This window comes from Danio aesculapii, chromosome 21, assembly GCF_903798145.1.
Source record: "Danio aesculapii chromosome 21, fDanAes4.1, whole genome shotgun sequence".
In the NCBI taxonomy this organism is placed as follows: Eukaryota; Metazoa; Chordata; class Actinopteri; order Cypriniformes; family Danionidae; genus Danio; species Danio aesculapii.
The window spans coordinates 19,274,175-19,286,499 of NC_079455.1; the positions used below are offsets into that span (position 1 = coordinate 19,274,175).

General features: G+C 39.9%; 1 protein-coding gene across 1 annotated transcript; it reads right to left on the reverse strand.

The window, feature by feature from the left end:
- Window positions 1-65: 65 nt before the first annotated feature.
- prdx5 (peroxiredoxin 5) lies at window positions 66-7,655 on the reverse strand. The gene is made up of 6 exons (XM_056446942.1): window positions 7,505-7,655; window positions 4,937-5,071; window positions 2,042-2,173; window positions 1,890-1,928; window positions 1,678-1,742; window positions 66-466 (listed from the first exon to the last, which is right to left on the reverse strand). Exons 1-6 carry the CDS (start codon window positions 7,598-7,600, stop codon window positions 361-363), a joined length of 573 nt encoding a protein of 190 aa, XP_056302917.1. The 5' UTR covers window positions 7,601-7,655; the 3' UTR covers window positions 66-360.
- Between the last annotated feature and the right edge of the window lie 4,670 nt (window positions 7,656-12,325).

Genomic DNA, 12,325 nt, shown 5'->3' on the forward strand with positions numbered 1-12,325 from the left:
TCCGTTCTTTTACTCTGTGCTGCTTCTATTATTATTACTGCAAGAAATCACCAGATTGGACGTAGTCATGAAGAAAATGTTTATTGCTGCTTGGGTAAATACTATAGGTTACAACACGTAACAGTCAGAATCAAAGATTTGTGCGGTGTACAGCCAAACTTCTGCTTTGTTCCCATATTAAAATAGGAAGGAATGAATTACTGCTCCAAGTAAAGATGTTTTCACATGGGTTTTCCAACAACATAAGCAATAGTGTTGTCAATGTTACATAACTGTATTTTTTTTAATATTATAATTGGGCAGTCAGGTTTATGACAAGAGGGTGACTGATTAATTGGTTGTAAGCTGGTTGTTTGCTCTTTAGACCTCAGCCAGAAAGTTTGGTGCCAGGCTGCAGGTCAGGCCAGTCCCATCAGGCTCCACGCTGAGCTTAGTCACCACTCCATTTTCAATCAGCATGGCATACCTGCACACAAACAACCAATCAGGATCGAGAGAAGGAATTGAGAGTTTCACTTCCCCATGAAAATGAGACTTAATTTCACACTTATATGCTGTTAGTTTGTCCATCTCACTTATAAACAGGAGTGATTGTGGACATTTGAAACCTCAATACGAGGCTTCTTCTAGTGTTAGCTGTGTAAAATTAGTCTGTTTTTATGTTATTTACTTGCTTTTTCACTCTCAAGCTGTTCAACTGCTCATTATAAATTGGACATCGGGGTACTACTACAGTGATCAATATGAAATTGCTTGTGACTTCCACACACTGTTTGATCTCATAAGCTGAAATCCTCAGCTCAAGAAATGATCGAGACTATCTCTGATTTATTTCCTGAATTTTCGTTGAGTACAAGGTTTAAAATCAATCAGAATCGAACCAGTTCAGAAAGAGTCTCTGTAGCAAAGTGTCAACACAACGGGGTGCCAAACTAATATAATAATTGCTAAAACTATCATAGCTCATCAAATATCTTTGCTAAATTCGAAATGCATATGTATACGCTCAATATGTGGTCAAACTAAAAATAAGGGGTTTGTCTGCATGATGGCTTTATTGCATATTTAGAACTCTACAATCTTTGTTCTGATTGACCTGCAATTTGGCTTGTAGTGTCTTCGTCCAACGTACTGCTAATATCCAAGAGGGCCATGACAAATCAAAAAACATGGCTGCTACTACTAATGAATTATACACCTATTGGAAGGCCTACATGTAATCTGCACCCACATATTTTTCAATCTATTTATTTACTTATTTAAATGTGTAAATATGGATTTACTCTGTTTTTATATGAATTTTATTATTAATACATATGCAAATGTTTAGTTGATTTATGTACAGCACAACTTGTAATATTTCATTGCCTTTTAGAGGATGTGTTATGTGAGAGCTACTGTGATTTGTTTGGCAAATAAGTGGTTCTTATCGGATTGTAAACCTTTTAGTTTACATAGTAACTATTTATTTCTTAGCTATTTTGAGTACAATCATTTCATGATGTCTATAATCATTAAAACCTCTCTAAACTCTGATAATTGGTGCTTGCACATATTTCTTCTAGTCATATTCCTTTAGCATCTCACACATTGGCAGACAATGGCTTTCACTTGGGTCATGAAATAAAGTTGACACTAGGGAGGGAGATGTTTTGTTCTGGGAGGCGGTCATCTCACCTTTGAGACCTCAAATTCCCAAGCACCGGGATCAGTTGAGCACTGTTTAGGACAAGATCCACAGCCTGTTGAGAAAAACATACATGTAGTCACGTGTGTGTGTGTATATCGTCTAATCCTGTAATATTTCAATCTTTGTGCTGATTTTTCTCCATGAAAGGTCTAGAAATGAAGGGTCTTATGAATGAAGACGTTTCGAGAGCAAATCTGACCTTAGTGAAGGCTCCTGTGGGATCAGCCAACATCCGCACCTAGAATACATCAAGCAATTAATGACTTACTAGATGATTCCATTCAGACACAAGTTAGACTGTGTTTTAGTCAAAAATCAGCAATGTTAATTAAGGGTGGAGAGCTTCCCCACCTTGCCGTCTGCTCCGTTCTGTTTTCCCCAGGCGGACATAACGAACACATCATTAACAGAAATACATGCAACCTCATCCACTCCTTTGGCCTTCAATTCCCCAGCCATCTGTATGAAGCCTGGGAGATGAGTCTGAGAAAAACACAACAACAGACAAATAATCTTTATTCTTCTTCTTTTAAACATTTGTGATGTGATGTTTTTTTTCTGGCATCATTTGAGTGTTGCATTTCAGGCCTAGAATCATGTAGTTGTGTAGCCTGACGCACCGTGAAGCCCTTAAAGAGCCCCTATTTTAAGTTATGAAATGTTATATTTCGCTTTTTGAAGTCCCAAACAACAGCATCATATGTATGCAAGGTTAAAAACACTTTCAATGTCTTGTATATTTATTTTTACCTCCTTTTCATAATGACTCCCATTTGAATCGTCACAGTGACTCTTTTTACCTAAGTCCCTCCTTTACATGACGCTAATTTGCGGTGATTGGACGTATGACCCAGTCTGTTGTGATTGGTGTACTGAGCAAAGCTACATTTTCTTATATTCTAATGTGTTAAATATCACCATTCACATCATATGTGTAGCTTTAGCTTAGTTGAGGTTTATAAGTATGCATTAAAGCAGTGTTTCTCAACCATGTTTCTGGAGGACCACCGGCTCTGCACACTTCCCACGTTTCATTAACCAAATACACCTGATTCAGATTATCAGCTCATTAGCAGAGGCTGACAGACCTGTAATGGGTGTGACAGGCAAAGGAGACATCCAAAACATGCAGGGTTGGTGCTCCTCCAGGAACATGGTTGAGAAACAGAAATACCTTATTGTTTTACATCAAATTGTGAAAAATATAATAACTGGCTGAGCTTCTGTTAAAAGTAACCCTGCAATTAAAAATGAAAACCCTTGTTTTAATGAAATTTCACAGAACTTAATGTCAGCTTGCACTAATTACATCCTAAAACCAAATTAATTAAGCTGTTTAATCCCATAATGCATCCAGGTTTGTTTTGACTCATACTTTTAACAATATTTGTACTAATTAAACGCTTTTTACAAATCTTTTTAAGAGATAAAATCTTTATATATATATATATATATTATTGTGTTTAGGTCATTTCAGACCAGGAGTGCTTTTGGTAAAAAAGTATTGCTGTGCCTAAAAATGGTAAGATACCATTTCCCCATATCTATCACAGTAAACTGAATATTATTCATGGGCGTATATGTACACCTATTGATGTACTTAAACTTTTCACAGTAATTTGTGAAATTTTAGTGTGGTTTTGATATTGTTAATAAATATGTAGGTTTTTATATCTTATGTGGAAAAAAAACGTTAAAATCCATTCATTCCAATGGCATTATTACTGGTTCATATAATATAATACACTCACCGGCCACTTTATTAGGCAGGCCCAACTGCTCATCAACCCAAATTTTTAATCAGCCAATCACATGGCAGCAACTCAATGCATTTAGGCACGTAGACATCTGCTGCAGTTCAAACCGAGCATCAGAATGGGGAAGAAAGGTGATTTAAGTGACTTTGAACGTGGCATCCATGTTGGTGCCAAACTGGCTGGTCTGAGTATTTCAGAAACTGCTGATCTACTGGGATTTTCACGCACAACCATCTCTAGGGTTTACAGAGAATGGTCTGAAAAAGAGAAAATATCCAATAAGCCGCAATTTTGTGGGCGCAAATGCCTTGTTGATGTCAGAGGAGAATGGCCAGACTGGTTCGAGCTGAGATAAAGACAACAGTAACTCAAGCAACCATTCGTTACAACCGAGGTGTGCAGAAGAGCATCTCTGAACGCACAACACATCCAACCTTAAGGCAGATGGGCTACAGCAGCAGAAGACGTCACCGGGTGCCACTCCTGTCATGTAAGAAAAGGAAACCGACGCTACAATTCGCACAGGCTCACCAAAATTGGACAATAGAAGACTGTAAAAATGTTGCCTGGTCTGATGAGTCTCGATTTCTGCTGTGCCATTCGGATGGTAGCATCAGAATAAACAACATGAAAGCATGTGTCCATCCTGCCTTGTAGCAATGGGTCAGGCAGGTGATGAAATGGTGTGGGGGATATTTTCTTGGCACACTTTGGGCCCATTAGTACCAATTGAGCATCACATGTCAATGCCACAGCCTACCCGAGTATTGTTGCTGACCATGTCCATCCCATTATGACCACAGTGTACCCATCTTCTGATGGCTACTTCCTGCAGTATAATGCGTCATAAAGCGTGAATCATCTCAAACTGGTTTCTTGAAAACGACAATGAGTTCATTGTACTCAAATGGCCTCCACAGTCACCAGATTTAATCCAATAGAGCACCTTTAGGAAGTGGTAGAACAGGAGATTCGCATCAGTGATGTGCAGCTGACAAATCTGCAGCAACTGTGTGATGCTATCATGTCAATATGGACCAAAATCTCAGGAATATTTCCAGTGCCTCATTGAATCTATGCCATAAAGGATTAGGGCAGCACTGAAGGCAAAAGGGGTCCAACCCGGTACTAATAAGGTGTACCTAATAAAGTGGCCAGTGAGTATATAATATAATACAAATAACATTTATCAACAGTATTGAAAAAAAAAAACAAATGTATGACTTAAACAGCAATTCTTGAACGGAAATCAAGATTGTGAAAGCTTGAGGGTTTTTTTGTAATAATTTTCACTTCCTCTTTCAACAACATGAAGGGAACTTCTCTGATGATGTGTTTACTAGCATGAGGGCGGGATCAGCTAGCCACCCACATGAGATCAGCCAATAGCAAACCACAATGATTCAACTATCCATTCCTGATGCACAAAAACCAAGCCTTTGCCCTCGTTTGAGAAGTTTTACAGCTCTGTTGGTCTGCATGTTGGTACCTTAGAGCATCCAGGAGTGAAGGCTCCAGGGACGCCGAACAGCACTCCTCTTTTACAGCTGAAGAGTTCAGCCATTGAGATGCTGTTTCCCGGATCTTCCTCCTGCACCTCCACAGCTGGGAGACGCTGACCAACCTTAACAAGAAAAGGAACAACAGCACATAAAACTGATCAAACGGATTCATTTCCTAATCCATTATTCAGTGGTGATTAAATTGATCCCCTTAGTAACACAAACAACAAACAAGTTCCCTGATGACAGACGCTGTTCCCATAAACTGAGGCCAATTTCAAAATCAAAAGTGACTTCCTAATACAAATATAAGCCGTTCTGATATGCTCCTTTGACAAATAGGCTGTACCTTTTTTGTAAAACACCATTTTTGAAGAAAAAACATTTATGTAGTTTGAAGTCTAATGTTTAAGAAAATATAATTCTATTCATTCCTTCACTGTTTTTCTTCATTTTTACTAAACTGTACCTTAAATACATCCTAAGATGTGACAGCAAACTTGAAGAAACACAACTCTTCACAGTCACATGATCTTCATTGGTGTCTTTCAACTAACTACAGGTTTTAGTGGAATTGACGATTTTAAAATTACAACCCAGGCTCATTCTGAAAACGTACTGTTATATACATTTCTGAAGAGCGCCAAATATGTCCCAGGAGCTAAATTTTTCGTGAATCCACTAGAGGCCGCTGTGTATGCTTTTTGAGATCTCAAATTTCTCTTGTGCTGTTTTAGCGTAAATCCACCAGAGGCCGCTGTTAATTTGACTGCCTGACTGACCGATCGACCGACCCACCGTCAATAGTGTTTTCAAAAGCACCGATTGACCCGCCCACCCACTTCCCTAAACCCAACCGACAGTTTTAAAAAGCAATCAAGAAAAAGAAAAGCCCTTGCCTGATTTTTACCTTGTTTTTAGATTTCACCACATTCTCACCGTTATTTACTTGTTTATTTTATTTTTCGGCTTTTGCTTCTGTCTTACCAACATTCTGGAACCATTCTACAGTGGCCGAGAAAGCTTAACGCGCTGTAATTTAAGAAAGCACAAGCAATTACAAAAAACATGAGCAAATAAAGAAACGATCTTCATCAATTTGAAGAAAACTGAAGAAACGCGCAGGAAATTGGTCACAACACTTGCAAATATCCATGTTACACAATGGAAATGTTTCTAGGGGGCCCAAAAACATGACGGGCCCTGCTGAGATATGGATGTGTTATTATGCTGTGACTGTTGCTCAGTGAAGTGATTGGTGGTCTTTGAAAGGTGAGTTGTTTTTCGTTTATATTAAAATCCTGATTACGCAACATAATTACACCTGAAAACCTGTAAAATTAGGCCTGAGGTGTTTATTAATGATTTTTATAATTAATATAATTTTATGATATGATATAATTTTTGATAAGAGTTGTAATTCATTTAAATGCTATGAGATTTTCCTCAAAAATGTGGAAAAAGGCAATTCATTTAATCGTTTACATTTTTTTTTTTTTCTATTTAAAACACAATACAGTCTGTAAATCATTACCGAAATGAATTCATACTACCACAGCACAAACTTTCATAGACTTTTCCTATGGTGTATTTGTTGTTGAACTGGATATTCAAGGAACAGCAGTACGTCTAACAGTGAAGTGAAAACTTGTTTGTGACTCATTAAACAAAGGCTCTTTCAAATCATGTGCACTTATACTTAAAGGAACTAATTAACCATAAATAATTGATGTTTTTGGTCAAAACATTTAAAAATATTTTTAGATACTGACATTTTATGAATCACCAAGGACTACAGTTTCAGCAAAAAAAAAAAAAAAAATCACTGAAAAATAAAAGTCATACATCTTGGACTGCATTTTTGAGTGAATTATTCCTTTAAATATAACTGTTATGTATATTGATATCTGTACTTGTCTATCTATAATTCCTATTGCATTTACTATGCTTTTAAAAATAAATCTAACGTTAACTAGTTTATGTAACAGTTGGCACAGTTAAATATGATTAGCATACTTATAAACAACGGTTAATTCTTGTAAAGAGTGGGCAAAACCTAAACTAAATTAACCATATACTACAAACAAAACACAAAATCATAGTATTTTTAGTATACCATGGTATTAGTAATCGATAAAGTACAAACAACGCGTCAAGCGCAGACAACGCCACAGTCGAATCATTAGTTACATTAGTTGAATCCGTTAGTTACTGAACTGGTAAGTTGCGTCGTTATTACTAGCGTTGTTACGTCAGGCCCACAAATGTTTACATATTTAACTAAAGTCTGACTTTTACTAAGCGCTTCAATCGAATCTGAATAAGGATCAGGAAAAGAAAGAAGAGAAAAAAGTGAAAAACCATCTCATTCTGCTGACGTTACAGCACACTAGTGCTTATGAAATGCGCGTAATAAAAACATTCATGGCCGCCACGCTCTTCCGGAATCCTCTAAAGCGTTTATTTTAGGTACAGTGCGGCCAAAATAGCGCCAAGGTCATGCGTAAACGTCGCTTACGGTCCTATCTCTAGGTATCCCGGGTGTGATTTCTTACCTTGATCGGCATGCTGGTGATCGGTGTGCAGTGCAGTTGTCTAAAAGTGCGATGGGCGGCACGGACGCCTTTCTGGAGCAGTGGAGTGGAAATCATCGGTTTATATATCAGCGGCAAAAAGGAGCAGCGACTGCGGGAACTCAACACTCATCCTGCCGTCACGCCTCTGCCTCCCCGCCCTGAGGGTTTCATCACAGCACATGCGACTGATCCTTCTTATTAACTTCATTACAGCTATGAAGATAATTTACTGTTATTATCTGAGCACTTAAAATGAGCAATTAACTGTCTGACCAGTTGACATGGTTTTCCATTGAAATCATTTTTTAATAATGGAACTGTGAGATCACTTTTTATAAAGTGCATTTCTATAAAACTCACCTTATTCAGTGTAACAATAGTTCAATATTTAACAAACTATAGGAAACTATATTAGTTCCTTCATATTTTCTGTTCTTTCTGATCTCTTGTTTTTTCTATATTTTAAATAGGCCTGTTTTTATATGAATATGGCACATCTGTTATGCTTCTATGCTGAAAGATGATGGAATATTATTTCAACCACATTATTGTATTTTTGCATAATTACATAAACATTTAAAGCAGACACTTGCATTTAAAGCTTTCCGTTCATCTAAATCACCTTTGTTAATTAAATTTGGTGCAGACATTAAAATAGGACATCTCATGTTTGACCTAAATAAGGATTTTATGCTTGATCCGTTGCCAGTCATCCAGTCAAAATGCAGTGCCACAACATTCTTCCTTTTATCTTAAATGGGCATAAATGCCCTAATTGTTTAGATGGTTACGGGATCCCTGTATGCAGACTATATCAGACTGTGCTGTGGCCACACAACTGGTCAGTCCAGGCTAGAATGCAGTCTCACAACATTTCTCCAAACAGTTCTTGAACCGACAGCCGGAGTGCTGCACTGTGTAAACGGCGAAGGAAAATCGCTGATGGGAGACGTCTACTCCAGCCAATCAGAACATTCACGCATTCACATCCGCGCTGTGTATGAAAATAAAAGCCCTTGAATATTTTTCCAGACACATTTAGCTGCCAGATATTAGTCAGATAATCTTTCTATGTTCCTTCCTAATGGCAACTGTGTAAAAAAATATTGATAAAATGTTTTGATAAACCGCTGTTTGTTTACCTTCAAGCTCTGCTTCAGTTGTTTGATGTATGTGCACGTGTAGCAGCTGGTGAGCACCAGCACACACACATATTATGTACATCTCGCCATGCGAAACTGTTCATCCATATGTTTTCATCGAAGTTGTTCACAATACTTATCCATTCACAGAATTTGTAATGTCGTCAAATGTGTAAACATTAAGCTGCAGTTGGTGCTTCTGCTATTGGATGTCGCTGTGACAAAAGCAGCTGCATGAATGCTAAAGCTTTAGATAACAGTGAAATCATCAACAAAAGTCCGACCCCTTCTATGTTTACAAATACAAGCGCAACCATTTAGAGCTAGTTTCTGGGTAATTATGTCAGAAATTTTGGAATGGTTGTGTGAATGGATTTTCCGGAAAAATTCCAAAACATCCTTGCCTGTGTGAACAGCGATTTTATTTATTTATTTTTTGAGTTTGCCAGTTAAGTTGCTCTGGTAATTTTCTGGATATTTACCGGTATCAGTGTGTGAAAGGGGCTAATGACAGTCATCCAGTCAAGAATAAAGTGCTCCAACATTTTTCCCCTGCAGTCTTCCTCACATGGTTGCTGGTTTCTTGGATCTCGATTGCATTATGTGGACTGGTAACTTTGCTGAGAGAGAGGGGGGAAAAAATTGGCCGGGTTTCAAATATGTTGCCACTTAGTCCTCAACGAGCTGAGAGACCCTGACTTGCGGTGCCTGAACTCAAAACTCAAAACAATTGTGATGCACAGGTGATGCTAATCAGTGCCTAGCACCATTCCTACAGCGCCACTCCCTCCCCCTTAACATCTCAACGGTTCCCAGCTGCGACCCCTCCATTTCCTTGCTCTCTCTGTTCGTCCCCATCATGGCGGACAGTAGTAGGCATTTTTTCTATGGCAGTAAGCTCCCCGTCTCCTGCTCCTCCCCATCCTGGCGAACAGCAACAGGTCTCGGCTTCTGGTGAATAGGGGTGACTCTTTCATAACCTCACAGATCTCAGCCACCCCTCCAGGTTGCAGTGGACAATGTTGAGTATATCCTTCCACAGTGAGGAGGAGACTCCATTTCTCTAGCCTCAATTGCACCGCAAAGTTTCCCAGTGGCAAGGGCTCTCCAACGGCATGTTTCTCCTTCATCCCTGGGTTTGCCACCATTATAATATGGTTCAAACTCACTGTTTAAGGGTTGTACTGAAGAGACAGATACAAGCTAGAATTGGACTTTGGCCCATGAGTGCGGCTCAGCAATTCACAGCCTGGTCTTATGATGATGGTGCCCTGGTGTGGCCACAGGCACTTCCCAGAGGCTCCAGGAGCCAGTGAGCATGAAGAACCCACCACTGGTGACTGGCAGAGGGCATCTTGCAGTCAGTAAGCAGAAAAGCTGCCCGAGCCCGGTGGATGAGCCCATGCCCATGGTCCCAGCATGTCCCCAATGCATTCCTGGCTGGCTGGATGCACAGTTCACCGCATGTATTAGATTTATATTTTTTGTTACGCTCAACAACAAAAAAAACAACAACAAGATGATACAAAAAGGTTCAGGGGTACAATATTGAATTAGGCTCTGATGTTCTCAAATGTCTACATGACAAGGACAGGAATTTCATTACTTTAACAATGCTGTTTCTCAAATAAGGTCAGGGGTACAATATTGACTCCAGATAATCATACTCTGATGTACTCAACAAATGACCAGGTGACTAGAAGGGCAGGTTAGGACATTGAATCCAGTCATGCTGATAGTTCAGAAGATTTTTGCTGTGCAATTAGAAATAATGTGCAGCTAGTTGAGAGAGGGAGGAGACTGATCAACTACCTCTACTCTCTCAACTAGCAGGCAGACTTTTGGCCAGCACCCAAATTTTAACTATTAAGGTAAGAACTTGTAGTAACATTGGAAGCTCAGCCATGGGACAAGAGGGCATCGCCTGGCATTCTTGGACATATGTGTTGGTCTTCCAATGTGACTGCAACGGGCTGCCTAGGTTTTAGAGAGGATCTTGTGATAAGCCTTTTATGCAATTTTTATTATTCATTGTTGAATATGGTTTATGAAAATGATGGTTATTATTATTATAATGATTGATATCAATTTTATGTAGCAGCAATAAACAGTTGTATTGCTTTATTGGTATGGTGTGCGGACCTTTTATTGATACTTTTGTTTGTCGATTATTATGAGGGGGTGAGTCTATACATTCTTGTGCTAACTTCTTCCATGATTTGTTTCAGCAGGTTAACACTGTGGGTTCTTTCGGAAGTGTGCAACAGGAAGATGACACATTGAGAAACTTCTGGCATAAATTGAATATGGTGGATGGTTATTACAGACTCCCATAACCTCACCCCCTCTCCTATTTCGCTTTTACAAATGGTCTGCTGTACTGTCTTGCCCAGCAGTGAGGGGAGAGGAAGATGTTCCTGGTGGTTCTGAAAAGTAAAGTGCCCACTGTACAAGAGCTGGCCCAATCCCACTCTAATGGCCAGGCCATCAGACAATATGGCGCAATAGATCTGCAAACGTTTTCACTTGACTGGCTCAAAGCAGATGTCAAGACGAACTGCCAGGGGTGTCCTACTTGCCAGATGATCTCTCCACAATGGCCTCCTTCCAGTCCACTGATTCCTTTACCCATTTTTGTGGTGCTCTTCAACCACATTGGTCTGGACCTGGTGGGCCTGTTGCTAAAGTCTGCTCATGGTCAATTACACATCCTGGTGATCCTGGATTATGACACATGTTAAACTGAGGCAGTGCCCCTACAGTTGATGGCAGACCTCTGCCACTTCCTGAAGGTAAAACAGCTGCAAACGTCCATGTACCATCCCCAGCTAGACAGACTCATCAAGAGGTTTAACCAGACCCTGAAGTGGATGCGCTGCTGGGTGGTGGCAAAGTATGGGCCTGACTGGGACCTCATGATCCTGTATGTGCTGTTCAGAATCTGTGATATGCCACTGCTAGATGTAGCATGCCACCCCTGGGAGTGGGTCCCTGCTCCTCAATGGTCACTCATCAAGCAATATGGGGCATGAAAGAGTGGATCGACAGACTAATCTGCAAACACTTCTCCAAAGCTCAGCCTACCCAAGGGCACATCTATGACTGGCCAGCCCAACCCTGAGAATTCCATCCTGGCTGGTGTTAGTTTCCACCACCATGTCCAAATTCCTGGCCATCTGGAAAAGACCCTACTTCATCATCAAATGAGTTGGGCCAATCAACATCAGCCAGGACGGAAGCAGGAGGAGCAACTAAAGTTAATCTCCTAAAATGCTGGATACCATCTCCTTTTAAGCGTCTGACCCATCATCTATCTAAGAGACTGGTTATCCCCAACACAGAAGATGGAACTCTGGTCAGTCAGTTGAAGGATGTGTTCAGTCAGTGGTCTGGAGCGGATGTCTATCATCCACCACAATATCATAACACCCCCTGGAATTATCGTCCAACAGCAGCCCTACTGGGACCAGAAGCTTGCTGGCTGGCTAGAGTTGAAAAGTGAACAAGATGTTGTAGATAGGGGTAGTAAAACCATCCAATATCCCATGGTCCAGCCCACTGGTGATGGTTTCAAAACCCAACGGGACCCTCTACTTTTGAAACAACTTCAGGAAACTAAATGAAACATCCAGGGTATCTCATGTGGAAGAGATTCTGG

What these genes read in the sequence shown, in the direction of transcription:
- prdx5 (XM_056446942.1), bottom strand. Translation starts at nt 7,600, where the DNA reads ATGATTTCCACTCCACTGCTCCAGAAAGGCGTCCGTGCCGCCCATCGC. An exon ending in TCACCAGCATGCCGATCAAG is followed by an intron (nt 5,072 to 7,504) that starts GTAAGAAATCAC and finishes TTTCTTGTTAAG; the next exon opens with GTTGGTCAGCGTCTCCCAGC. An exon ending in AGAACGGAGCAGACGGCAAG is followed by an intron (nt 1,929 to 2,041) that starts GTGGGGAAGCTC and finishes GATGTATTCTAG; the next exon opens with GTGCGGATGTTGGCTGATCC.